The sequence below is a fragment of the Eutrigla gurnardus genome (genome assembly GCF_963514095.1).
Source record: "Eutrigla gurnardus genome assembly, chromosome: 9".
NCBI classification, from domain to species: domain Eukaryota; kingdom Metazoa; phylum Chordata; class Actinopteri; order Perciformes; family Triglidae; genus Eutrigla; species Eutrigla gurnardus.
In genome coordinates this window covers 29,837,503-29,863,600 of record NC_139923.1, presented here as the reverse complement: position 1 = coordinate 29,863,600, position 26,098 = coordinate 29,837,503, and the positions used below count along the sequence as shown (strand labels likewise).

General features: G+C 48.4%; 1 protein-coding gene across 2 annotated transcripts; it reads right to left on the bottom strand.

The window, feature by feature from the left end:
* Nucleotides 1–2,191: 2,191 nt before the first annotated feature.
* On the bottom strand, nt 2,192–25,750 carry LOC311018239 (septin-7-like). 2 transcript variants are annotated; one of them, XM_084017100.1, is made up of 13 exons: nt 25,441–25,750; nt 22,779–22,878; nt 19,128–19,234; nt 16,202–16,302; nt 15,948–16,082; nt 12,905–13,022; nt 12,318–12,410; nt 11,815–11,911; nt 6,550–6,601; nt 5,360–5,485; nt 5,127–5,265; nt 4,897–5,042; nt 2,192–3,542 (listed from the first exon to the last, which is right to left on the bottom strand). In XM_084017100.1, exons 1-13 carry the CDS (start codon nt 25,477–25,479, stop codon nt 3,503–3,505), a joined length of 1,293 nt encoding a protein of 430 aa, XP_083873226.1. In that variant the 5' UTR covers nt 25,480–25,750; the 3' UTR covers nt 2,192–3,502. The 2 variants fall into 2 exon arrangements, with proteins under 2 accessions (XP_083873226.1, XP_083873227.1); XM_084017101.1 differs by having other exon boundaries at nt 5,127–5,262; nt 25,441–25,749.
* Nucleotides 25,751–26,098: the final 348 nt, after the last annotated feature.

Sequence of the window (26,098 nt, the reverse complement as noted above, 5' to 3'; positions counted from 1 at the left end):
GAGAACAGCAGGTGCGTCAGTGCCAAGCCATGTCTCAGTTAAAAGAAGACAGTCTAACTTGTTATCTAAAATCACATCATTCATTAAAAAAGTTCTATTTAAAAGAGAGCGAACATTAAAAAGTGCCAAGTTTATGGTGACAGGTGGTTTGTTGACTGGAGTGGTGGATTGTTCTGTGAGTGGTCTGAGATTATGAATGTTCACAGAGTGGGTGTGGTAGTGTCTGATGTGGTGGTGGTGTGTAATGATTACGGGAATGGGTGAAGTGTTGGTGTGAATATGAGGTCCAAGTCCGGTGTTGTATGTATAGTGGTCAGAGGTGGAACTGAAATCATAGGAGCATGGACCTGGGGGACATCAATTGGTGGCGGACAAAGCAGCTGGTGCGGGTTTAGGGTGATTGGCATGCTGAACCCCGTATCACTTGCATGATCACAGATTGCGTGTGCAAGTTGTGGTTTATCAGCCTTGTGGAAGATGTTTCCAGCTTCAAAGAGGGCAGGAGGGAAAGGACTGAGTTCGTAACGCATAACCTCCTCCAATGATAGCTCTCCAGTTTCATCTCTTCTTCACACCACTACGCTGATTGGAGAAGATACAGATCTCCTTGTCTTACTACTTCACTATGCACAGAGAGATAGTAAGGGCGTTTATTTCAGATCAGACAAGTCAAAAGCTGATGGCAGTTTTAAAATGTATGCCGTAAACCATTTAAAAGAAGTACTTGGACATGATGTGTGTTCTCATTTGATGTTCATCCATGCTCTCACTGGCTGTGACACAACCCTCGGATCTTCGGGGTTGGCAAAAAGACTGCTTTCCAGAAGCTTGTAAAAGGGGATCCTGTCCTTCGATCTTGTGCCAATGCATTCATTGTCCCAAACCAGACCACAGAGGTGATCGATGACCTTGGGTGCCAAGTAATGGCTGTCCTCTTTGGTGGAAAGTGCACAGATTCCCTTGCAGCAATGCGATATAACATTTTCAGCAAGAAGGTTGTCTCAGCTTCATTAACTGTAACGCCTGAACGTCTGCCACCAACTGAATCTGCGACCAAATTTCACTGTCGTAGAGCATACTACCAGGTCATGGTCTGGATGGGAACAGAAGATGGTATGGATGCCCTGAACTGGGGGTGGAGCCTGCAGGACAATAGATTTGTCCCACTCATGTCAACAATGAATGTTGCTCCAGACAGTCTCTTGAAGGTCATTCATTGTAACTGTACCACTGCCTGCAAGACACTCCGCTGCTCTTGCAGAAAATATGGACTACCTTGTACTACTGTCTGTGGACCATGTCCACTTAAGGAATGTGACAATCCACATAACAAGTTTCTTCCAGAGGAGCCCGAAGATGATGATGAATAAAGACCACAATAAGTGTGGCATTTATGTTGTTCAACACCAACACCACCTTTCTAGTTTGAATAGGAACCAATTTTAACCATTTAACCAATGAAAGCTTACAGGCAGTCATTTTGAAAATGATGCCTTTCTAGCAGTTATATTTACCTAGATTTGTCGCACGTTCTTAATGTATAGAGGTACCAGAATCAGTTGAAACATTCTTTTGTAACATTTTCCATTTGAGATATAGCCATTCTAAGCTCCCGGCCGCCATTTTGGACGCCATTATGAAAATGAAGCCTTTCTGGGAGGTATATTTTCCTAGATTGTTAGTATGTTCATAAGCATATTTGCAGGTACCAGAATCAAGTGAAAAATCATTCGAATAATCTTTTTCTATTGAGATATATAGCCATTTTAAGCTTGGCCGGCCACCATTTTGGCCACCATCTTGAAAATGAAGCCTTTCCGGAAGGTGTATTTTCCTAGATTTTTAGTATGTTCGTAAGCATGTCCGGAGGTAACAGAATCAGTTGAAAATTCCTTTGCAACATTTTTTCAATTTGAGATATAGCCATTTCAAGCTCCCCGCCGCCATTTCGGCGGCCATCTTGGAAATGAGGGCTTTCTGGGAGGTATATTTTGGTATACTTTTAGTATGTTATTCAGCACACCAAATACTACTAGAATCCATTGAAAAACCTTTTGTATCAATTTTTTGGGGGTTAAGCCCTTTTTTTTCATAGATTGACTCACCTAGTGTGTAAATTGTTGATCCAGAACGTTTGACTCCATGTTTAGTTGTTGCTGGTGAATGCGTGTTAAAGGAATATTTGCACACGTTAAAGCACAACCAAGTCAACTTTAATATTAACCATGTACAATTAGAGACGGAACAAAGAGAAGCAGTAAACAGTGTACATATAAAATAGAACCTTTTGTGGATCTCAGTTTGGTGTTATTGGTTTACAAGCATCTCCAGAGAGAACGGGCCAGCAGAGCGGTCCTGAGGAAGGGTTCTCGTTGGCGTAGATCTACACCGTCTAGAAATGTTTCACATGACTTCAAGTTCTGTTCTTATTATGAGAGAGGCCACTGAGCAGCCACAAAAGAAGCATTTCATCAACATCATGAACGAATCCACACCGCTAACAGTTTATGTGCTGCAGGTTTACGCTCCTTCCCTTTAACGTTGGGCTTTGAATGCACCATGAATCCTGCAGCCAAATGCCAGATCAGAAAACTACAAGGGTTTTAGGAGTCCTTCTTCAACCGTACAACTAGTATTATTAATATCATATGAAAATAAAACACACTAAAATAGAAGTTACACTGTCAAGATGGGAATGTTTGCTTGTGTGAGGAAGTAAATTCAATGACAATTCTGAGATCAAACTTCTCTAAACAGTTATGGAAAGGAAGGTTAAAGGTCAGGGTTCAGGTCCACGACGACGTCGGCACTGAATTATAGAACATCTTTGTAATCGCTGCAACGCCCATGAGGCTTCGACCACAGGCATTTAAACAGGAAACACTGAGCCTCCTCAACACGACAGGCTGGGCCTTTAATTAAAGGGCCGGTCACCGCCACGCTTCAGTCGCTGACGGGCGAGTTCACGCCGTTGACCTCCGGAGTCGTCTGACACGTCGGTGGTGCGAGTAGATTATTATTATTATTATTATTAGCTACGATGCTTACCGCTTTTTAAATTGAACACATTTGTCGGACTAAAGAGACTTGCTGATTAATTTCGCTGCCACGACCCCGTCACATGGCCTCCCATCTCTAAACACGTCTGTCTGACTGACTGCCTGTCTGTCTGACTGCAAACAGTCGCTGTGAGGTGTTCACTGTCGCTCAGAGGAACTCAAGCTTCTCCTCTTTGTCAGGAAATATAGGAAAATAGATTCTCACAAAAACATGCATCCCTGTGAAAATGAAAGGTTTGGACAGAAGCAGAGGTGTTTGTGTGTGTGTGTGTGTGTGTGTGAGAGAGAGAGAATGAATGTGTGTGTGTGTGTGTGAGAGAGAAGGGGTCCATGTTCACTACAGAGGAACGTTGTGGTTCCAGTGTTGTTTGTGTGTTTGTTTGTTTGTTTGTTTGTGAACATCGGGGGACGAAGACAAAAGTGAAGAATCCGGTTGCAGCTCTTCAAAAGATCTTCCCTTTCTTCTTGTTCTTCTCCATTGTCCTGGCAACAAGAAGAGTGACATCATTACTTCACCATCCCAGACGAGAACTAGAAAACTGCATTTTTATTCTTTTCTCGGTCGTCATGACGACAGTTTGAGGTTTTTGGGCTTAGAAATAGAAGAAAAGCAGAACAGACACACAACTGTTTTCACGTTTGACTCATACAAAGAAAATGGAGATTGTTGGGGGCCTTCAAGGGATTCTGAAGCTTGATGGGAAAGAGGATGTCTGGCTAGGTAGCTGGGTATCTCATTAGATGGGTAGCTGGGTATCTAGGTAGCTGGGTATCTCGTTAGCTGGGTATCTAGGACATTGGGTATCTAGGTAGCTGGGTATGTAGTTAGTTGGGTAGCTGAGTATCTAGTCAACTGGGTATTTAGGTAGCTGGGTATCTAGCCAGCTGAGTATCTAGACAGCTGGGTATCTAGCCAGCTGGGTATCTAGACAGCTGGGTATCTAGGTAGCTGAGTATCTAGGTAGCTGGGTATCTAGCCAGCTGAGTATCTAGACAGCTGGGTATCTAGGTAGCTGGGTATTTAGGTAGCTGGGTATCTAGCCAGCTGAGTATCTAGCCAGCTGGGTATCTAGCCAGCTGGGTATCTAGACAGCTGGGTATCTAGGTAGCTGAGTATCTAGGTAGCTGGGTATCTAGCCAGCTGAGTATCTAGACAGCTGGGTATCTAGGTAGCTGGGTATTTAGGTAGCTGGGTATCTAGCCAGCTGAGTATCTAGACAGCTGGGTATCTAGCCAGCTGGGTATCTAGACAGCTGGGTATCTAGGTAGCTGAGTATCTAGGTAGCTGGGTATCTAGCCAGCTGAGTATCTAGACAGCTGGGTATCTAGACAGCTGGGTATCTAGGTAGCTGGGTATCTAGCCAGCTGAGTATCTAGACAGCTGGGTATCTAGACAGCTGAGTATCTAGCCAGCTGAGTATCTAGACAGCTGAGTATCTAGACAGCTGGGTATCTAGGTAGTTGGGTATCTAGCCAACTGAGTATCTAGACAGCTGAGTATCTAGACATCTGGGTATCTAGGTAGCTGAGTATCTAGCCAGCTGAGTATCTAGCCAGCTGAGTATCTAGACAGCTGGGTATCTAGGTAGCTGGGTATTTAGGTAGCTGGGTATCTAGCCAGCTGAGTATCTAGACAGCTGGGTATCTAGACAGCTGAGTATCTAGCCAGCTGAGTATCTAGACAGCTGGGTATCTAGCCAGCTGAGTATCTAGCCAGCTGAGTATCTAGACAGCTGGGTATTTAGGTAACTGGGTATCTAGTCAGCTGGGTATCTACAAAGCTAGGTCTAGACTTGCTGCCGGGTTCGGGTCAGTCAACTGCAGCAGGGTTACTGACTTGGAGGCGTCCAGTTTCTGCTGCTCCAGGATCCTCTGCTGAGCCTCCCAGTTGGCCTTCTCGTCCTCGAACACCCGCCTCTTCTCCTCCAGCTCTTTGTACTGGGCCTCCAGGTTCCGCTTCATCTGCTCGTGGCGTCGCTCCAGCTGAGGGCCAATCATAAGGTTAAATTTTTCATTTTTTTTCTGAATGGTGCTTGAATTCAACCTCCGCTGTTATTTCAGACTCACCTCAGCCTCTGAGTCCTTCAGTTTCTGCTTCTTCTCCTTCACCTTCATTTCAAACACCTGCTCCATCTCGGCCTCCATCTTTTTCATCTTCATCACATGTTCCCTGCGTTCCTCCTCCATCTGAGCCAGAGGACTCCTGCTGACCCCAGACCAGACCAGACCCTGTTAGTCCCTGTTCCTCTGATCTTCGTCATTATCATAACATCATATTATTGTGGTAGACTGCGGCCTACTTGGTGAGCTGCCCCTTGGTCTTGGAGGTGTCGACCCCGTTACAGGTGACGGCGGCAAGTTTCTTGCTGCGGTAGTTCTCATAGTGGACGTTGTTGGTGACGTCCTTGAGATCCTGCATGTGGGTCCTGTGGAAGGAGGAGGAACTAATGAGTTCCGAGTGGACCTGCCTAACCCCTAGTGGACCTGCCCAACACCTGAGTGGACCTGCCTCACCCCAACCCCCGAGTGGACCTGCCTAACCCCATCCCCCGAGTGGACCTGCCTAACCCCAACCCCCGAGTGGACCTGCCTAACCCCCGAGTGGACCTGCCCAACACCCGAGTGGACCTGCCTAACCCCTAGTGGACCTGCCCAACATCCGAGTGGACCTGCCTAACCCCAACCCCCGAGTGGACCTGCCTTACCCCAACCCCTGAGTGGACCTGCCTTACCCCAACACCCGAGTGGACCTGCCTAACCCCAACACCCGAGTGGACCTTCCCCACCCCGAGTGGACCTGCCTAACCCCTAGTGGACCTGCCTTACCCCAACCCCTGAGTGGACCTGCCTAACCCCAACCCCTGTGTGAACCTGCCTAACCCCCGAGTGGACCTGCCCAACCCCCGAGTGGACCTGCCTAACCCCAACCCCCGAGTGGACCTGCCTAACCCCAACCCCCGAGTGGACCTGCCTTACCCCAACCCCCGAGTGGACCTGCCTTACCCCAACCCCTGAGTGGACCTGCCTTACCCCAACCCCCGAGTGGACCTGCCTAACCCCAACCCCCGAGTGGACCTGCCTAACCCCAACCCCCGAGTGGACCTGCCTAACCCCAACCCCCGAGTGGACCTGCCTAACCCCAACCCCCGAGTGGACCTGCCTAACCCCAACCCCCGAGTGGACCTGCCTAACACCAACCCCCGAGTGGACCTGCCTAACCCCAACCCCTGAGTGGACCTGCCTAACCCCAACCCCTGTGTGAACCTGCCTAACCCCCGAGTGGACCTGCCCAACCCCCGAGTGGACCTGCCCAACCCCCGAGTGGACCTGCCTAACCCCTGAGTGGACCTGCCTAACCCCAACCCCTGTGTGAACCTGCCTAACCCCCGAGTGGACCTGCCCAACCCCCGAGTGGACCTGCCCAACACCCGAGTGGACCTGCCTAACACCCGAGTGGACCTGCCTAACCCCGTAGACATGCAGGTCTTACCGGATCAGCATGTTGCGTAGCACAGTGAAGTCGCAGTGTTCACCGTTCTCCACTGAAACACAGAAAGACAATAACTTTACATGAACGTCAGAATAATAATCAACACACGTAATTGTGCAACTCTGGGTAGATTGAATCCACACAGTCCCAGCAGAAATATAATAATGAAGCATATGTATTAAACCATTAATATTATTGTTATTAATCTCTATGTATGGAAGTAAAACTCATTCACTCGTGGTAATGGGGTTACAGTGAAGTTATAGTGAGGCGTCTTCATCCAATCAGAGTCGTGGTTGACATTAACGGAGACATGAGGACAACCTCACGTTTCAGTCTGTTCCAGACAGGAAGTATGTTTGAGCGTTCAGCGTGTCAGACAGGACGTGGACGGCGCTCCTCCCTCAACTCAAAGCAGCTTTACAAGTCAACAACATTCTAAGGACACTTCTGAACATAATCCTCGACGTGGAGTCGTTTTTCTGCAGGTCAGTATTTCGCTCTGTTTTGGTCTCCACCAACTCCAGTGTTTCCCAGCTAGCTGCTAACTGTGTTTTTGTTGTTGATCAGGTCGAGAAGAACCAATTCTACTGGAAACAACATGGAGAGACTTCACAGGTAAGTCTGCAGCCATGAACTAGAATCAACTAGATCTAACTAGAATCGGCTAGAATTATCACCTAGCGGTCGTTTGTCTCCGCCAACCAGTCAAGTAGCACTTTACATCCAAAAACACTTCATCATTTAATTTCATCTACGTTTCCCAGGATCACATGTTGACAGATATCCCTACAAATAATTGTGATTCATATTTTACCGGTAATCATCAAAATCTTTTTACATTTAGTTAAGGAACAAATTTTGTTATTGTGTCCCAGATAAAACACGTTTCTCTGATCATAAATCATAAATTAGGAATGAATTAATTTTAGAGGAAAAGCTAGAAGCTGAGATTCTCGTCATGATGCAAATTCACTAAAGTTACTGCGATCCGTGATCAGATGGATAAATACAAATAGATAAATAGATTGCAGCTCGACAGACTAACGGTGTTCTGATGGCAGCCGGACGGACGGTGTTCTGATTGCAGCCCGACGGACTCTGATCGCAGTCTTCAGACAACAGAACACACAACACGGTGCAGTTAGATGGTTGTGAGACTCGAGGACTCCTCAGTTGGGAATCTGTAAAAGGACTGCAGAGAAACGGAGGCCTCGTCGAGGACGCTACTCTTGATTGGTTAGCTGCCACCCGGCAGTCGGGCATCATCAGGGCGTGAATACGGAGGACACCTTACCATTGATGAAACTTAAGCCGTCCCGCCCCTTGGCATCCAAAGCCAGCCAATGACCTTCTGTCTCTTCTAGAGGAGGGAGCTCTGACGGAGGGGGGAGGGGTACGGTGTTTCAGTTACTGTCTGCGCCCAGCAGGGGGCTAAATCTGGGTCTGGAGCAGCTGGGTTTATTGTGGCTCAGACCTGGCCCACTTTGAGCCCAGAACCGGCCCAGATTCAGCCCAGATTTGGCCCGGATCAACACCATAACCTGCATTTGTCCAAGCTGGCTAAAGAGCGCGGGGCTTGTAGAGGGAGTGCGTGGTTGGAGGGGTGTTGTATGGGGGTCCAGTCTGGGGGTGCAGGTCTCAGTGGGGGGGAGTCAAAGGAAAAAAGCTCATAGAAGACATCTCGTTTGTTGATGAAACGCAGGAAACACCTGATGCAAAGTTCTTTAAAGAATTCCAATCATTTTGTGCTTTACAAGTGGACTTTGAATGGTTTCGGTCCATCAGGTGTTTGGAGCCTGGACCTCGAGCCAGGTTTAAGGCCATGACGATGATGAGCTGCAACACATTCCCGCGTTAAAAGTCTTAACATTCATGATTCCAAACCACACGTTAGCTTGATGACTGAAATGCTACATGAGAACTCATCAATCTAGAATGAATCCAGAAGCAGTGCGTTAGGATGGAGGATCCCGGTCATTGGTCCAGTGATACCGGACACCGTTCGTCCTGCACCAACACAACAAGTCCACGTCTTCCCGACGGGACTGACATTGGGACTGAGATCAGAGGGACGACGGTGTTTGATAGCATCGGAGCAAAGAAGGGAGCCGCAGCGTAAGCGCCATATTTCTACTGCTGCTAGCTTCAGCAGCTAACAGCCGCTTCTCCATGACGATCACAGCAGCATCAGACCTGGGAGGACAGCCAGCCTCAGAGCTGGTCTGCAGGATCCGGCCTGGCTTTTAGTCCTTTTTCTGTCCAATGAGGAATTATTTCTATTTTGCCTCCAAATGAGGTTGTTGTGGTCAGTCAACCCCAAGACCGGGACGGGAGGTTTTATCAGGGTTGCCAAATTAATGAGCAGAATTTCTTCCAGTGTTTTATTTAACTTTTACACCTGCAGTTTACCTTTGAGCCACACGAGGGATGATGATGAGATTAAATAAAGTGTTGGCTTGACAACCTGACGGCTAACCTGACGTCTAGCTGACAACCTGACGGCTAACCTGACGGCTATCCTGATGGCTCGTTGACAACCTGAGGGCTAATCTGACGGCTAGCATACAACCTGACGGCTAACCTGGCGGCTAGCATACAACCTGACAGCTAGCATACAACCTGACGGCTAACCTGACGGCTCGTTGACAACCTAAAATGATAAGACATAATTAGCTTCTTCAGTCTACTGAGGACACACGAGGGATTATGACAATGTTATTTTGTATTATAATAAATAATAATAATTTAAGCTCTGAGAAAAGTGTCCAGCCCAAGTCTGATTAGAGCGTTGGTTTGACCATCAGCCTAAGGAGCAGGAGGAGCAGGAAGAGGGGGAGGAAGGAAAGGAGAAGGCTGGACTGAAGTGAAAGATGGTTGGTTTACCAAAAATGCCCTCTGTCAGTCATGGAGAAGAACAGACAAAAACAGAACAAAGAGAAACAGAAAGAATGAAACAGTGACAGACTGATAAATGGGTCAGAGAGAGAACAGTGGATCATACTGAAACAACATATCCCATCATGCACTGGGCCTCTTCTCCAGCAACACTACCAGGACCGTGTGGTCGTGTTGACGGGAGGATGCTCTCTGTGGACCAGGAAGGTCCGGATCCGGTTCAACGTGGACCTCCAAGAGGCTACCCGAGGTAAGGTACAGGAGGGATTTATTACGAGTATTGAGATTCTGATCGAGTCGTCCTCGCCATCAACGCTCGCCATTATGCAACCGTTTCACCTCCACGCTAACAGAGCGGCGGCGCTCGTTGTCCGTTCAAATGTCGACACATGGACGAGCAAACCACGTTTTATTTACAGCCGACATTCACAAACATCAATTTCAATGGGGGCACAGGAGGGGGCGGGGCTTAGCCTCTATAGGCGAAGGTCACATCCAGAAACGGGGTGCAGTCGAATAGTCAAAAAATAAGGTCCTAACTCCTATTCCTAACTCCTATTCCTTGACCTCTGGGGAAAACGTCACGGGGTTAAGGAAAGACGATAGGAGAACTCAAAAGGATTTAGGAATAGTCGACCGCGGTGCTCAGAGAATCCGACCGGACTTTCACTAAACTACTTTTCTGCGCTGGAAAAACTACAATAATGGACTACAAAAAGCGCATCGTCCACTTGTCCCCCATGTTGGTTTTATAAACAGCTGGTTCACTGACCGGCTTCAGGTCCAGCAGCTCCTCCTTCCTGTTTGACGCTTTATTTACGTTTCATTTGTGGTTTTAGTTTCGTTTTTGTAAGTTTGTAACATGATTGAAATAAATAAAAATATCATTAAATTATTATCACTGTCCACACATTTATCAACACAATTCCAATTACTATATGTCTGCATGAAAGTCATATCGTTTGTTTTCATGAACGGCCGAGGTGTGCGGCACTTTAAATGTTGCTCTCGCAAAGAATTGTGGGTCGGAGTAATCTCCTTTCCTTTCGTATAGGAAGGTCCGTTGCATCCTATGCTAAAGGAGCTCTGAAAGGAAGCATTGGAGCTCCTTTCCTTTGCATTTAGAGAATTCGAACAGCTCTTATCATGGCGGCCACTTGTTTACTTCCGGGTCACTTCTTCAGTTAGGAACCTTCCTAAGAGAACTAGGGTGCAGTCGAATAGTCTTTTTTGCTTAGGAAGGTTCCTAACTGAAGAAGTGACCCGGAAGTAAACAAGTGGCCGCCATGATAAGAGCTGTTCGAATTCTCTAAATGCAAAGGAAAGGAGCTCCAATGCTTCCTTTCAGAGCTCCTTTAGCATAGGATGCAACGGACCTTCCTATGCGAAAGGAAAGGAGATTACACCGACCCACAATTCTTTGCGAGAGCAACATTTAAAGTGCCGCACACCTCGGCCGTTCATGAAAACAAACGATAGGTGCATTTACATATTTAACAATGACTTTCATGCAGACATATAGTAATTGGAATAGTGATAATAAATGTGTGTGGACAGTGATAATAATCGAATGTTTTTTGTTTTTTTTTCATTTATTTCAATCATGTTACAAATGTTTGACAAAAACGAAACTAAAACCACAAATGAAACGTAAATAAAACAACAGTCAAACAGGAAGGAGGAGCTGCTGGACGTGAAGCCGGTCAGTGAACCAGCTGTTTATAAAACCAACATGTGGAGAAGTGGACGATGCGTTTTTTGTAGTCCATTATTGTAGTTTCTCCAGCGCAGACGCACGTCAATCGCCGGTGCCGATCATCAGCTGTCAATCATCAGCGGCCGCGTTATAATGACGTAGCTTAGTGAAAGTCTGGTCGGATTCTCTGAGCACCGCGGTCGACTATTCCTAAGTCCTTTTGAGTTCTCCTATCGCCTTTCCTTAACCCCGTGACGTTTTCCCCAGAGGTCAAGGAATAGGAGTTAGGAATAGGAGTTAGGACCTTATTTTTTGACTATTCGACTGCACCCATAGACTATTCGACTCCAGCCAATCTTCATTGCATCGTTTCGTACACACACTCTGGCTCCACCTAGTGGTCAACAAACCTACCGTCGCGTTCTGACAGTTGAAGTTTGATTTACTGTCGTCCGAATAAACCCGATGTTTATTTATGATGATAGTTTGTATAACAGTTGTAATAATAATATAATAATAATAATAATAATAATAATTGTATACGTTCTCCTCTGCTTGTGTCGTATTAGCTGCTAGCTGAAACATTCAGTGTATGCACAGGGGCATTGTGGGAAACGTGCTCTAACCCTCGCCAAGCGGCATCCTGGTTTCGGGGACCTAAGGGAACCTACCTTCTGCCACGCCCCACGGGTACTGGCGACCTCTGACCTTCTTGCCGTTCACCTCGATGACCACGTTGCTGCCGACGACCGCCAGCGGCATCTTCTCCTGGCGAGGAGAGACGGAGAACGTTATCATGCTAGCTGCTAACAGCCGTCTGACGTTGGGCTGGTCAGGTCCTGTGACATCATCGGACTTTCCGTCTGGTCTGAGGAGGACCAGGACCCGGTGGTGTCGGCGGTGCTAGCTGTTTGTGAAGGTTTGTTAATAATTTCCTTTAGCTGGCATTGTCAAATTCACTAAAGTTGATTTCAACATGAAACATTTCGATGCATTTCAGAAGTTGAAATTAAAGTGCTTCTATATATTTCTTCTTCTCTTCGTCCAAAACGAGTTCAGGTTTTATACAATCTTGCATGACATCATTTCTCACACAAACTTTTATTATTATTATATATTTGAAACCTGTCTGACTGGTTTTATGTTCTCAGGACCCCCGACTGAAGCACGTTACCTTGATCTTCCTGATCAGCTTGTTGTCCTCGTCGTCCTCCGTGTCGGGGAACTCGTAAATCTTGATTTTGTGCTCCTGTATCTCTTTCATGATCTGACAAAGACAGAAATGTGATCCGGTTTACAGTCCATCATGTGATCCGTCATGTGATCTGGTTTACAGTCCGTCATGTGATCCGGTTTACAGTCCGTCATGTGATCCGGTTTACAGTCCGTCATGTGATCCGGTTTACAGTCCGTCATGTGATCCGTCATGTGATCCGGTTTACAGTCCGTCATGTGATCCGGTTTACAGTCAGTCATGTTATTTGCAGGCAACCTATTCCCTCTTGCTTGCAGTCTTAATGCTAAGCTAGGCTTATTGCCTCCTTTCTCAGACTTGACACACTTGTCGATGTTCTCGTCTAACTCGTGGAAAAGAACGCTAAAGATAGAGAAGCTAAGTCCCGCCCCTTCCTGTGGGGACGTTATTTTGTAAAAAAAAAAAACGTTCACATGTGATGTTTGTCAGTTTAAAGCTAATAAACAATAACACAGATGCTACAGGGTCCTCCCCACGGACTGGATCCAGACCAAGTCCTTACACACCTGCTTCTTAAAGAGCTGGCACTCTTCTGGGGTCAGCGTGTCGGCTTTGGCAATCAGAGGAATGACGTTGACTTTGTCGTGGAGTCTCTTCATGAACTCGATGTCCAGCGGCTTCAGACTGAAGGACAGGAAGAGAAAACCTTCAAAAGGACTGGAGTCAGCTGGAGACCCGAGACCTGCAGGAACGAGTCCTCTAGGTGAGTTACACCACACGGCAGGAACATCCACGCCTCAGGTTACTCGCTAGACGCTCCAGAGAGGAGGCGGGACTTAGCACCATGGAGTATCCTCCAGTATTGATCTGTGATTTAATATCAATAACCAGATGAAAAGGATGCTGAAATAACTCCATCATGATGGTGATCAGTAAAAAGTGCTGAGTCATGCTTTGTTAGGTCTGTCTGCAAGACCACAAGATAACTACTGTTAAAACGCTGGTTTTCTGAATGGAGTCTGGTTGATGGATGCTAGGCTACGCTAACATTGTAGCTGCTCCATCAACACTCCATATAAGGTCATCTAGACATAAATACAGCAGAGACCTTGTTGTTTGGACCACAGACAGTCTCTGGTTCCTCCACATAGTCTGGTCTGGTCTCTGGACTAATGTGGTCTACTATCTAGACCTCTGGGGGACCACAGACAGTCTCTGGTTCCTCCACATAGTCTGGTCTGGTCTCTGGACTAATGTGAGCTACTATCTAGACCTCTGGGGGACCACAGACAGTCTCTGGTTCCTCCACAGAGTCTGGTCTGGTCTCTGGACTAATGTGAGCTACTATTTAGACCTCTGGGGGACCACAGACAGTCTCTGGTTCCTCCACAGAGTCTGGTCTGGTCTCTAATGTGAGCTACTATCTAGACCTCTGGGGACCACAGACAGTCTCTGGTTCCTCCACATAGTCTGGTCTGGTCTCTGGACTAATGTGAGCTACTATTTAGACCACTGGGGGACCACAGACAGTCTCTGGTTCCTCCACATAGTCTGGTCTGGTCTCTGGACTAATGTGAGCTACTATCTAGACCTCTTGGGGACCACAGACAGTCTCTGGTTCCTCCACATAGTCTGGTCTGGTCTCTGGACTAATGTGAGCTACTATTTAGACCTCTGGGGGACCACAGACAGTCTCTGGCTCCTCCATATAGTCTGGTCTGGTCTCTGGACTAATGTGAGCTACTCTCTAGACCTCTGGGGGACCACAGACAGTCTCTGGTTCCTCCACATAGTCTGGTCTGGTCTCTGGACTAATGTGAGCTACTATCTAGACCTCTGGGGGACCACAGACAGTCTCTGGTTCCTCCACATGGTCTGGTCTGGTCTCTGGACTAATGTGAGCTACTATCTAGACCTCTGGGGGACCACAGACAGTCTCTGGTTCCTCCACATGGTCTGGTCTGGTCTCTGGACTAATGTGAGCTACTGTCTATCTGACCACAGACAGTCTGTGGTCTCTTTTATAAGAACACATCCATAGAGACTTCCTCAGTGCATCACTCTTCAGATTGAATGCAGTTCAGTGGGTCACCAGCAGAGGGCCGACCAAAGCCACACATCACATGAATCCACAATGAGGCCAGCTGAAAGCTCTCTGTCCCACATGCTCTTCTTCGGTGGTTTTGTTTTCTTTGTCGACCCCCATCAGTTCTCCACCGAGTCCCGATGACAGAAACCGAGCTGGGGGTCCAGTGTGTGCAGAATGAAATATAAATAGAATATAACTGGACATGGTCGAGGTCCCGGGAATGCAGAAACACTAAGAGGCCAACAAACAGCTGTTGAGTGGTTCACCAGGGTCAGAAGGGGCTCTGTCCAGCATCAGGGGTCCCACATAGACCAGTTCCCCCACTCAGAGTTCTGGGCACACTGACAGTGACGCTTCAGTGAGCATGACTTGTAACACAGGGGATTTATAGGGGTTCAGGTTTTACTCCTGGGAGTCCTGCAGCTGGTTCAGGACTTGACGGTGTAAACAGCTGGGAAATGCCATTCTGGCAAATTCCTGTGGAGTGGCAGGGAAACGACACGCCACGTCCTCCATCGCTACTCTGACCTCGCCCTCGTCTCAGCCTGGAAGCTGTCGAACAAAGATGGCAGCAGCAGCACGCCGCTTCACCGTCTACGTTCACCCGCCCATGTGTCGCTGCACTAAGGAGTATGAGGTCATCAGTAAAGTTGTAGCCTCGGCTGTTTGTGGGTGAACAAATGCTACAACGTTAGCAGAGTAACACACACACACACACACACATCATAAGAGAAGACGGTGTGTCTGTGCGAGACGAGAGGCCTCCAGCTCCTCTCTGATTGGCTGATTCAGAGATGGAGAGCAGAGTCTACTGAGCATGTGCAGAACTGTTATATAACCTTTGTGGGTAAATGGTAAATGACCTCATTTATATAGCGCTTTTGTCCAAAGCGCTTTACAGCAATGACTGACATTCACCCATTCATACACACATTCACACACCGACGGTGGAGTCAACCACGCAGGGCGACAGCCAGCTCGTCAGGAGCAATTAGCTCAGGGACACCCGTGTGGGTCACACACACCATCTGGTCTGGTGGTCCAGAACCACCAGGAGGAAACCTGCTTCTGAGAGGTGGAGCTGATGCTTCTCCCTACTGACCACCAGGGGGCGGCGACTCTCTCATTGTATTGAAGTCTGAAAAAATGACCCTGTCTGTGGTCCCCCAGAGGTCTACCATAGTAGCTCATAGTCCAGAGACCAGACAATGTGCCCCGCCTCCTCTCCTGTGCTAAGCCCCACCTCCTATATGGTGATGATCCTGCGGTCAAACTAGCGTGAGTAATGTGTGTGAACTCAGCTTTGGATCCATGTTTACTTCCATTGTGTAACATCATCAACCCACCCGTGGTGGCATGAATTCCCACCCGCCGTGGAATGCAGACCAACCCGCCGTGGCATGAAGTCCCACCCGCCGTGGCGTTCAGACCTATGCAGACCTACCCGCCGTGGCGTTCAGACCTATGCAGACCTACCCGCCGTGACGTGCAGACCTTCCGGCAGTGGCTTGCAGACCTACCCGTGTCCGGAGGGTGCGATGAAGTACAGGCAGCAGTGGACTCGGTTGTCCGGCATGGAGCGGCGGTTCACTCTGGACTCGGCGTTCAGGAAGTCCTCACACTTACTGTCGATGTAGTTGATGACCGGCTGCCAGCTGGAGGAGAGAAGAACCGATGAAGATGGGACGGCAGAGCATTAGGCCACGCCCACATACAATTAAGCCACGCCTACATCTTGCAGACCATTAGGCCACACCCACACCTCTCCCCTCACCAGTTGCTGTTGTCCACTGCGTCCCCGAATCCTGGCGTGTCGACAATGGTGAGAGTCAGCTGGACGCCTCCTTCCTTGATCAGCACCTTGGACTGCTCCACCTGCAACACACAGCTCCACAGGGTCAGCAGCTCCACCCTTCTCTCCTCCACCTCCACCCTTCTCTCCTCCACCTCCACCCTCCTCATCCTCCTCACCTCCACCTCCACCCTTCTCTCCTCCACCTCCAACCTCCTCTCCTCCACCCTCCTCACCTCCACCCTCCGCATCCTCCACCTCCAACCTCCTCACCTCCACCCTCCTCATCTCAATCCTCCTCACCTCCACATCCAACCTCCTCACCTCCTCATTCTCCTCACCTCCACCCTCCTCATTCTCCTCACCTCCACCTCCTCACCTCCACTCTCCTCATCCTCCTCACCTCCACCCTCCTCATCCTCCAACCTCCTCATCCTTCACCCTCCTCATCTCAATCCTCCTCACCTCCACATCCAACCTCCACCCTCCTCATTCTCCTCTACTCCACGTCCTCACCTCCACCTCCACTCTCCTCATCCTCCTCACCTCCAACCTCCTCACCTCCACCCTCCTCACCTTCACTTCCACCCTCCTCACCTCCACCCTCCTCTCCTCCACCTCCTCACCTCCACCCTCCTCACCTCCGCCTCCAACCTCCTCTCCTCCACCCTCCTCACCTCCACCCTCCTCATCTCCATCCTCCTCACCTCCACCTCCAACCTCCTCCCCTCCAACCTCCTCATCTCCAACCTCCTCTCCTCCACCCTCCTCACCTCCACTCTCCTCATCCTCCTCACCTCCACCCTCCTCATCTCCAACCTCCTCACCTCCATCCTCCTCTCCTCCACCCTCCTCCCCTCCACCCTCCTTGTGTATGTGTGTATATATATATATATATATATATATATATATATATATATATATATATATATATATATATATATATATATATATATATATATATATATATATATATATATACAGAAGCAAACTGTGTGTGTTTCTGTACGACATGTCGGCCATCTCAAAAGCAGATTTGCTTTTTCCATCGTTAGAGGAAGAAAACCAGATCGGGATGAAACCTCAAGAATGCCGTGGGTCTGAACACCAGCACTTAAAAAGGGATCTGATCCCAGGAAGTGAGCGAGCGACTAAGCGTTCCAGATTGTTCTGGAATATAAATACTCTGACCGTCTCTCCGCTCCGCCTCCGACCACAGCAGCCGGTAACCATGCCAACGGCTGCTCCTGCAGAGCCGGCGTAGCCTCCTGGACACCCGCAACAATGTCATCTTTCAGACTTCGGGGTTCATGGATCAGGGTTCATGAATCAGGGTTCATGATCAGGGTTTATGGATCAGGGTTCATGGATCAGGTTCTGCTGGTTCAGCCATGTTGAAAGCCGCTCTGAGTCTTGAATACACCTTGAAACTACATATTAGTTTTGTGTGTGTTTGTGACCTCCACTGGCTCCCTGTTGCAGCACGCATCCAATTCAAGACGATGGCACTGGCCTTCAGGGCCATCAATGGAACAGCACCCATCTACCTTCAAACACTGGTCAAACCTCACGCCCCGAAGCGAGCACTTCACTCCTCTACTTCAGCTGGCCGGCTGGTTCCACCAACGCTGAAATCAAACAAATGTGGCTCAGCAAAGTCCAGACTCTTCTCTGTTCTGGTCCTCAGTGGTGGAACGAACTCCCGACTAATGTCAGGACAGCAGAGTCACTGCCATCTTCAGGAAAAGGCTCAAGACTCACCTGTTCAGACTTCACCTCGACTCTACATAGCATGACCCACTAACACCCCCCCCCCCCCCCCCCCCTTACCTATAGCACTCTGATCGTAGCACTGTTGCTCTTGAAGTACTACTTTACTCAGATGAGGACCTAACACTTGTTCTACTTTTAGCTCTTACTTTATCGGCAATGATACGTTGTGGTTTCTTTGTTTCCTTCTTTTGACAAATGTACTTATTGTAAGTCGCTTTGGACAAAAGCTAAATGACCTAAATGTAAATGTGTGTGTGTGTGTGTGTGTGTGCTGGGTTCATGGGAACATTCTTGCCCTGCTCCTGACCTCTCAGGCCTCGGGCGGAAATACAGTCTCACCCATTTCCCTGTTTGTCTTTGTGGCCTCTTTCTAAACAATCACTGCTTCTCTATCCATCAGCCTCCTCCTCTCCTCCCCCCCTCTCCTCCTCCTCCTCTCCTCCCCTCCTCTGCTCCTCCTCCATCCTTCATTCTTGCTCTGTGTTTCTTTTTCTGGATGTGCTTCATCCTTTACCCTCGGTGTCAGCATGACGACGAGGACTGGACCAGGTGGCTTTGGAGCCTGGTAATCTGATTTCACTGTGGGATCATTTGTGTGATCCAGTAAGACCCACGTGGGCTGGTTCTCCACAGCTGGAGGAATCAGAATAAAGTATTGATCTGTGATTTAATATCAATAACCAGATGAAAAGGATGCTGAAATAACTCCATCATGATGGTGATCAGTAAAAAGTGCTGAGTCATGCTTTGTTAGGTCTGTCTGCAAGACCACAAGATAACTACTGTTAAAACGCTGGTTTTCTGAATGGAGTCTGGTTGATGGTGCTAGGCTACGCTAACATTGTAGCTGCTACATCAACACTCCAAATAAGGTCATGTAGACATAGTTGCTTTAGTCCTCCATGTTGATTCATGTGTTATAGGAAGGAGTGGAACTGGAACCGGACCAGGGCCAGGATGTTGATGAGGACTTCCTGACGGTTCGTTGGTGTTTACTCCTCACTCACATGGACCAGGAACCCTGGAGTCCAGTTCTACCTGAAGGTACCTTGAGACCAAAGACTGTCTGTGAGAGGTGTCGTCATGGCGACAACACAGTCTGTGGCTGAAGCCCAGCGTGAGAGACTTGACCCACCTGGACCGTCTTCTTGATGCGCTGGGAGGGTCCGGGGTAGTCCTTGGAGTACAGGTCAGTCAGGAACAGGGAGTTGATGAGAGTCGACTTCCCAAGACCAGATTCACCTGAGGACACGTTTAAATATCAATACAGTTAAAGATATATAGACACACACACACACACACACACACCTGCAGCCGAGCATGTGAGCCGAGGGCATTTTTATGATAAAAGGACGGTTGGCCCCTCCTGCCCCCCCCTAATATTGGTTAGGTTAGTTTGGTCAACTATGCAGCCCTCGCTGTGACCTCACAGTGACCTCGCCGCCTCCTTAGTACTCAACCTCTCCGGGGCTCCACCGTCCAGAGTGGGAGGAGCCTGAACCCATCTAAGCATCTCGGAAATCCCCCCCCATGCTCTGATATCTGTTTATCTGCCTCACTGATCCGAGTGTGTCTTAATGTCTGTCCTGTTGTTGTTCCTCACTAAGCTTGTGTGTGTGTGTGTGTGTGTGTGTGTGTGTGTGTGTGTGTGTGTGTGTGTGTGTGTGTGTGTGTGTGTGTGTGTGTGTGTGTGTGTGGATGAGATGGTCTACAGGTTTAGGATTGACCGCTTTTCCTACTGACCTTGCAGAACGCAGTTTAATCTGCTGTCTAAACCCGATACGTTACACACACACACACACTCACTCACACACACACTCACTCACACACACACACACACATTCACTCATGTCGTGTTGCGGCTCCGACTACCGTTTCACAGAACAGAGCCCTTCCCTTCTTCCCTTTCACACTAAAAGAGACGTGTGAAAGACTCACACAAACATTAGCAGTCACACGTTAGCGCCGTGTGCTAACCTTCTTGGTGACCTTTAACGGATTGTTCACAGTCTTTACAATGACTCAGCAGATTATGTAAATCATCTCACGATTGATCTCAGAATGTGTCTATGTGGAAGAAAGCCCCGCCTCCTCTCTTTATTCAACTTTATTTCATCCCTGTATTACTTCCTATACTCAGACTCTGGTACGGCTGTGTGTGTGTGTGTGTGTGTGTGTGTGTGTGTGTGTGTGTGTGTGTGTGTGTGTGTGTGTGTGTGTGTGTGTGTGTGTGTGTTCGCTCGCTCGCTCGCTCCAGTTTCTCCGTCTCTATTTTCGGATGCTCTCGTCTGCTGAGACTCATCCCCTATTCATCCCGACGTCGGCGCGTGTTGATCCCGACGTCATCGCTTATTCATCCCGACGTCGGCGCGTGTTGATCCCGACGTCATCGCTCATTCATCCCGACGTCGGCACGTGTTGATCCCGACGTCATCGCTTATTCATCCCGACGTCATCGCTTATTCATCCCGACGTCGGCGCGTGTTGATCCCGACGTCATCGCTTATTCATCCCGACGTCGGCGCGTGTTGATCCCGACGTCATCGCTTATTCATCCCGACGTCATCGCTTATTCATCTCGGCGTCATCGCTTATTCATCCCGACGTCGGCGCGTGTTGATCCCGACGTCATCGCTTATTCATCCCGACGTCATCGCTTATTCATCCCGACGTCATCGCTTATACATCCCGACATCGTCGCGTGTTGATCCCGACGTCATCGCGTGTTGATCCCGACGTCATCGTGTGTTGATCCCGACGTCGGCGCGTGTTGATCCCGACGTCATCGCGTGTTCATCCCGACGTCGGCGCGTGTTGATCCCGACGTCGGCGCGTGTTGATCCCGGCGTCATCGCGTGTTGATCCCGGCGTCATCGCGTGTTCATCCCGACCTCATCGCGTGTTGATCCAGGCGCTTATTCATCCCGACATCGTCACGTGTTCATCCCGACGTCATAGCGTGTTCGTTGTGTGGTTGTCCATCCCAGCGTTTAGATAGCACGCTGCATCACCTCGTCACTCTGATGCGGCTCTGTGACGACCTCCGTTGAGGCGTAATATTCTGTTACGGCGAGCGTTTAGAATAAAAGCGGAATACTCCCACAATGAAAATGTAGCCCAAAAGGGGGCTACAGTTTCAGTTGGATCCGGAATCCATGGACCCTGCTGGACTTGCAGATCCTTATCTTTGCCTAAACCCTGACCTTTGACCTCTGATTCAGCCAAGTGGTTAAATTCAGCCTAACAATGGAGAACTATGTTTTCCAAACATGTGGCGTTCAGCAAACACAGCATTTCTCACGACCGTCGACTCCATCGTTTAACGCCAGTGTGCCTGTGTGTGTGTGTGTGTGTGTGCTGTCAGGATGTGAGGCGGCCAGCTGCTGCCTCTGGGCTGAGAGGGGGAGGGGGGAGTCAGAGGGAGGAATGTGAGGAATTTGACTATTTGTGTTTGTTTTCTGTCTCCAAGTTAATCTTGTTACCAATAATATTGTGAGCCAGCGCCTTGTATCTGACATGACCGTGTGTCATTCTGAATGACACTCATATGACGCTCATATTCATATTCAGAACTCCATGATGATGGTGATCAGTAAAAAAGTGCTGAGTCATACTTTGTGACGTCAGTCTGCTCCATTTGTTTCCACCGTTTCTGATTCAGTGACATCAGGATGACAATCTCAACACCGAGTCGCCAGAATTCATTCCACGTTTCTGTCTCATTGGCGCTGAATCACTCATCATTTATCACTGTGTTTGTGTGAACACAGCCGGGTCTGGAGGGTCACGTGGACTCTAGTGATCAATGAAGTACTGGGCCTGATTGACAGCATGAAGCAGCAGGAAGCATCCTTTCCTTTTGGCTCCTTCAGTTCTCATCAGCTCTCTAACTGGCTCTGGTCTGGCTCCAGACTGGCTCTGGTCCGGCTCATCTCTCCAGGAGCTTCTATTGGATGTGCCAGCTGGACCAGAGAGGCAGGAAGCTGCCGTTTCCTCTCAGCGAGGCGGCCTGGGAACACATTTCTGGTGGCGTTGCTTCTCGGGGAGCGAGAAGACGAGACGGTATGAAAATATAATTTAATAATAATGTCACCATCATATCATCCTGATAACCATCTAAATGTGTATCAAACTCTTCGAATGGCAGCAAAACATTACACACACATCTGTTTTAGGGAATTAATCAATCGTCTGAAATCAGATGATCATAAATCCTGAGCAATAAGGAATACATGGGAGCATTTGGGTAGATTGAAGACGAGGTGTGCTCCAGAGTTCTGGATACGCTGCGTGGTTTAGTCGCCGAGGCCGGGAGTCCAGCAGGAGAGAGTTGCAGTAGTGGAGGCGGGAGATGACCAGTGCTTGGACCAGGAGTTGTGTTGCTCAGAACTGGAGGTTGTCTCCTGTTTGGGTCTGATATTTGGGGTTTGATCGTAGCTCCGTATACAATTCATGGGTCGTCTGCTTCTCCTGGTTTGGCCCACGTCCTCCCGGTTCTGTCCACTTCCTCCCAGTTTGGGCCATGTCCTCCCAGTTCTGTCCACTTCCTGTGTAAGCCACATTTTGTAACACCCTCTAGCCGGTAGACGGGCGGACGCAGGGAGACGGGCGGACGCAGGGAGACGGGCGGACGCAGGGAGACGGGCGGACGCAGGGAGACGGGCGGACGCAGGCAGACGGGCGGACGCAGGCAGACGGGCGGACGCAGGCAGACGGGCGGACGCAGGGAGACGGGCAGGTGAGCCGACATGCAGACAGAAGCAAACTCAACATGTTTCCAACTTACCTACAACCATTAACGTGAACTCAAACCCCCTTTTCACTGACTTCCGATACACCTGGTTGGGGAGATTGGCGAAGCCCACGTAGCCCTCCAGGTTCCGCTGCTGCAAGAAAATACAGACCAGCATGAATCATATCTATCTATCTATCTATCTATCTATCTATCTATCTATCTATCTATCTATCTATCTATCTATCTATCTATCTATCTATCTATCTATCTATCTATCTAACAACACACACTACAAGAGACAATATGAAGGTTATGCTGCCAAAATAAACATATTATCCACATAAATCATTCAAAGAAACGTTGTTGTGTTCTTTAACACTCAAACAGGCAGATGATGCAACACACCGACTCTGTGTCACTTTGGCATTTTACATGTGTCAAACAAAAATCTTCCTTTCTGTCAACCTGCAATTAGTCTGCCTGTTTCCTGCAGGACCCAGCTGGGACAAACACAAGGGGGGGCAGACCGAGACAGTTAACAGGCTCTCTGAGGACGATGCAAACAAAAGTCCACCAGACAGAAAACAAATAGGAGCCAATCAATTCCTCAAAGCAGAGATGTGAAGCTACATGGAAAAGAAAGGCTATGAAATCTCACTACATGTTGAGTCATGTCCATCCTGTTCCTCGTGTGGTCCTGGTGATGGCAGGGACCAGATCAGGGCCAGTCTCTTCATCCTGTCTCCCTCCCCATCACTCTCTCACCCCAACCACTGTCCTGCACGCTAAGTGAGGCAAACACAATAATGGCTGGCCAGTGAGCGGCCTCTGAGACTCTGTCATGCATGATGCTGATGGAGAACTGCAGCTCTGTGCTGAAAGGGGAGGGGGTCTAAGAGCATCTGCAGCTGAACTCTGGACTAATGAAAACATCACACGGGCCATCAGAAGCCATGTTACCACTGTGGATCAGTGCTACTGCACTTCTGGATGTCAGACTAATTTCTAACAGAAGTTCAGTCAGGACCACGAGGCTACCTGTCATTCTGTGTGCTGGAGCTTTACAACAGCTTTATCACAGTTTTACAACCGCAGCTTTACAGCAGCTTTACAGCAGCAGCAGCAGCAGCAGCTTTACAGCAGCTTTACAGCAGTTTTACAGCAGCAGCAGCAGCTTTACAGCAGCTTTACAGCAGCTTTACAACAGCAGCTTTACAGCAGCTTTACAGCAGCAGCTTTACAGCAGCTTTACAGCAGCAGCTTTACAACAGCTTTACAGCAGCAGCTTTACAACAGCAGCTTTACAACAGCTTTACAGCAGCTTTACAACAGCAGCTTTACAGCAGCTTTACAGCAGCTTTACAACAGCAGCTTTACAGCAGCTTTACAGCAGCAGCTTTACAGCAGCTTTACAGCAGCAGCTTTACAGCAGCTTTACAGCAGCAGCTTTACAACAGCAGCTTTACAGCAGCTTTACAACAGCAGCTTTATAGCAGTTTTACAGCAGCAGCAGCTTTACAGCAGCTTTACAACAGCAGCAGCTTTACAGCAGCAGTAGCTTTACAGCAGCAGCTTTACAGCAGATTTACAACAGCAGCTTTACAGTATCTTTACAACAGCGGCAGCTTTACAACAGCTTTACCACAGTTTTACAACAGGTTTACAGCAGCAGCAGCTTTACAACAGCTTTACAGCAGCTTTACAACAGCAGCTTTACAGCAGCTTTACAACAGCAGCTTTACAGCATCTTTACAACAGCAGCAGCTTTACAGCAGTAGCAGCTTTACAACAGCTTTACAGCATCTTTACAACAGCAGCAGCTTTACAGCTGCAGCAGCAGCTTTACAGTAGCTTCAACCACGTTTCCAGCCACCAAGGAAACCATCATGGAACCAGCCAGGGAGACCAGAATATTTGGTTTGACCTGGCTTGTGATGATATTTAGGTTCATCCTGATAATAGTAATTCACCACAATCGACCACAGGTTTTTTTTATTGGGATCCATGATAAAAATCTCCTATGGTCCATGGCAAATTCCACATATCCCACAACTGAGTGTGAAACTGGAAGGGGATCACCACCAGTGGTGACGAACAGGAAACGGGAAACGATCTACTGGACTTATCGATACTCACTGATGCAGATCAAACAGGCCAAACTCCTCTGAACAAGCCTGAAGCTCTTTCCACCATTTGCATGTTTGACCCGCCTACATACAAGTTTAGTGTGATGATGATGATGCACGCGTTATGTAAGGTGCTGCCTCTGTGATTGGCTGAAACATAACATAGATGCATGTGAATCAGAAAGCCTGTTATTTACAGGGACCTGTGCTTCTGCAGCATTTAATGTGGTTTATTTGTGATGATGTATTTAAGTATTGATCATAGTATTCATAGATCATTGATCGTTCTGGAGCTCATCATACTGGTGTGGAGGTTTTCTCACAGAGACGAGCTGTGCTGGATGATGTCCACCAGCCTCCGTTCAAAGAACAGCCATTTAAAGGGTCAACACAGAGTGGTTTGTTCTATCCACCACACAGCATCTCGTTCAACAGAAAGGCTAATTATGTTTTGCTCCGCTGGGCTGCGGCTACACAGGGGGGGGGGGGGTTTACTCAAATATAAAACCAGCACACACACACACACACACACACACACACACACACACACACACACACAGAAAACACACGGAGAACGGGAGACTCACCGCGATGCTGGGGATCGCAGTCTCCGGTCGCTCGATCATGGTCGCTCCCGTCACGACCACCCGCTCCGGGCCAGACGACCGACGCTCAAGCCGACTCGCGTCCGACAGAGGATGGACACTTCCCGGCGTGAAACCCGCGGTTCGTTCGGCGGAGAAGCGGAGCGCGTCCGGAGCCCAAAGAACGGAGCTAAGTCACGTGTGAACGGAGGTAAATCACGTGTGAATGGTTGTAAATCACATATGAATGGAGGTAGATTACATATGGCCGCTAACGGAATCCACTACGACCAGATGTAGCACGGTAAAGAAAAACAGTCCTCCACCGAAAACAAGCTGAACGGAGGGATGCCACACATCCGGCGGAGATTTTCACAATAAGACAAGTATGTTCTCATTGGGTTTTTGGCACGAGAACTGTTTTACTTTGAGATCCGATCTAACTTCTTCATCACATTGTTAATCATTTTACTCACTATATTGTCCGTGAAGCGGCTTTAAAGGGATAGTTCGGAATTTTGGACATAATCTTTTTTCCAAGTGAGCCGGTGTGTTCGAGAGTAAGGAGACGTTTTCAAGACATTTCATTCAGTTCTTCTAGTTGCCGAGTTTGCTTATGCTATGGCTAGTGCAAGTCAATCGTTCTTAGCTAGCATGGCAT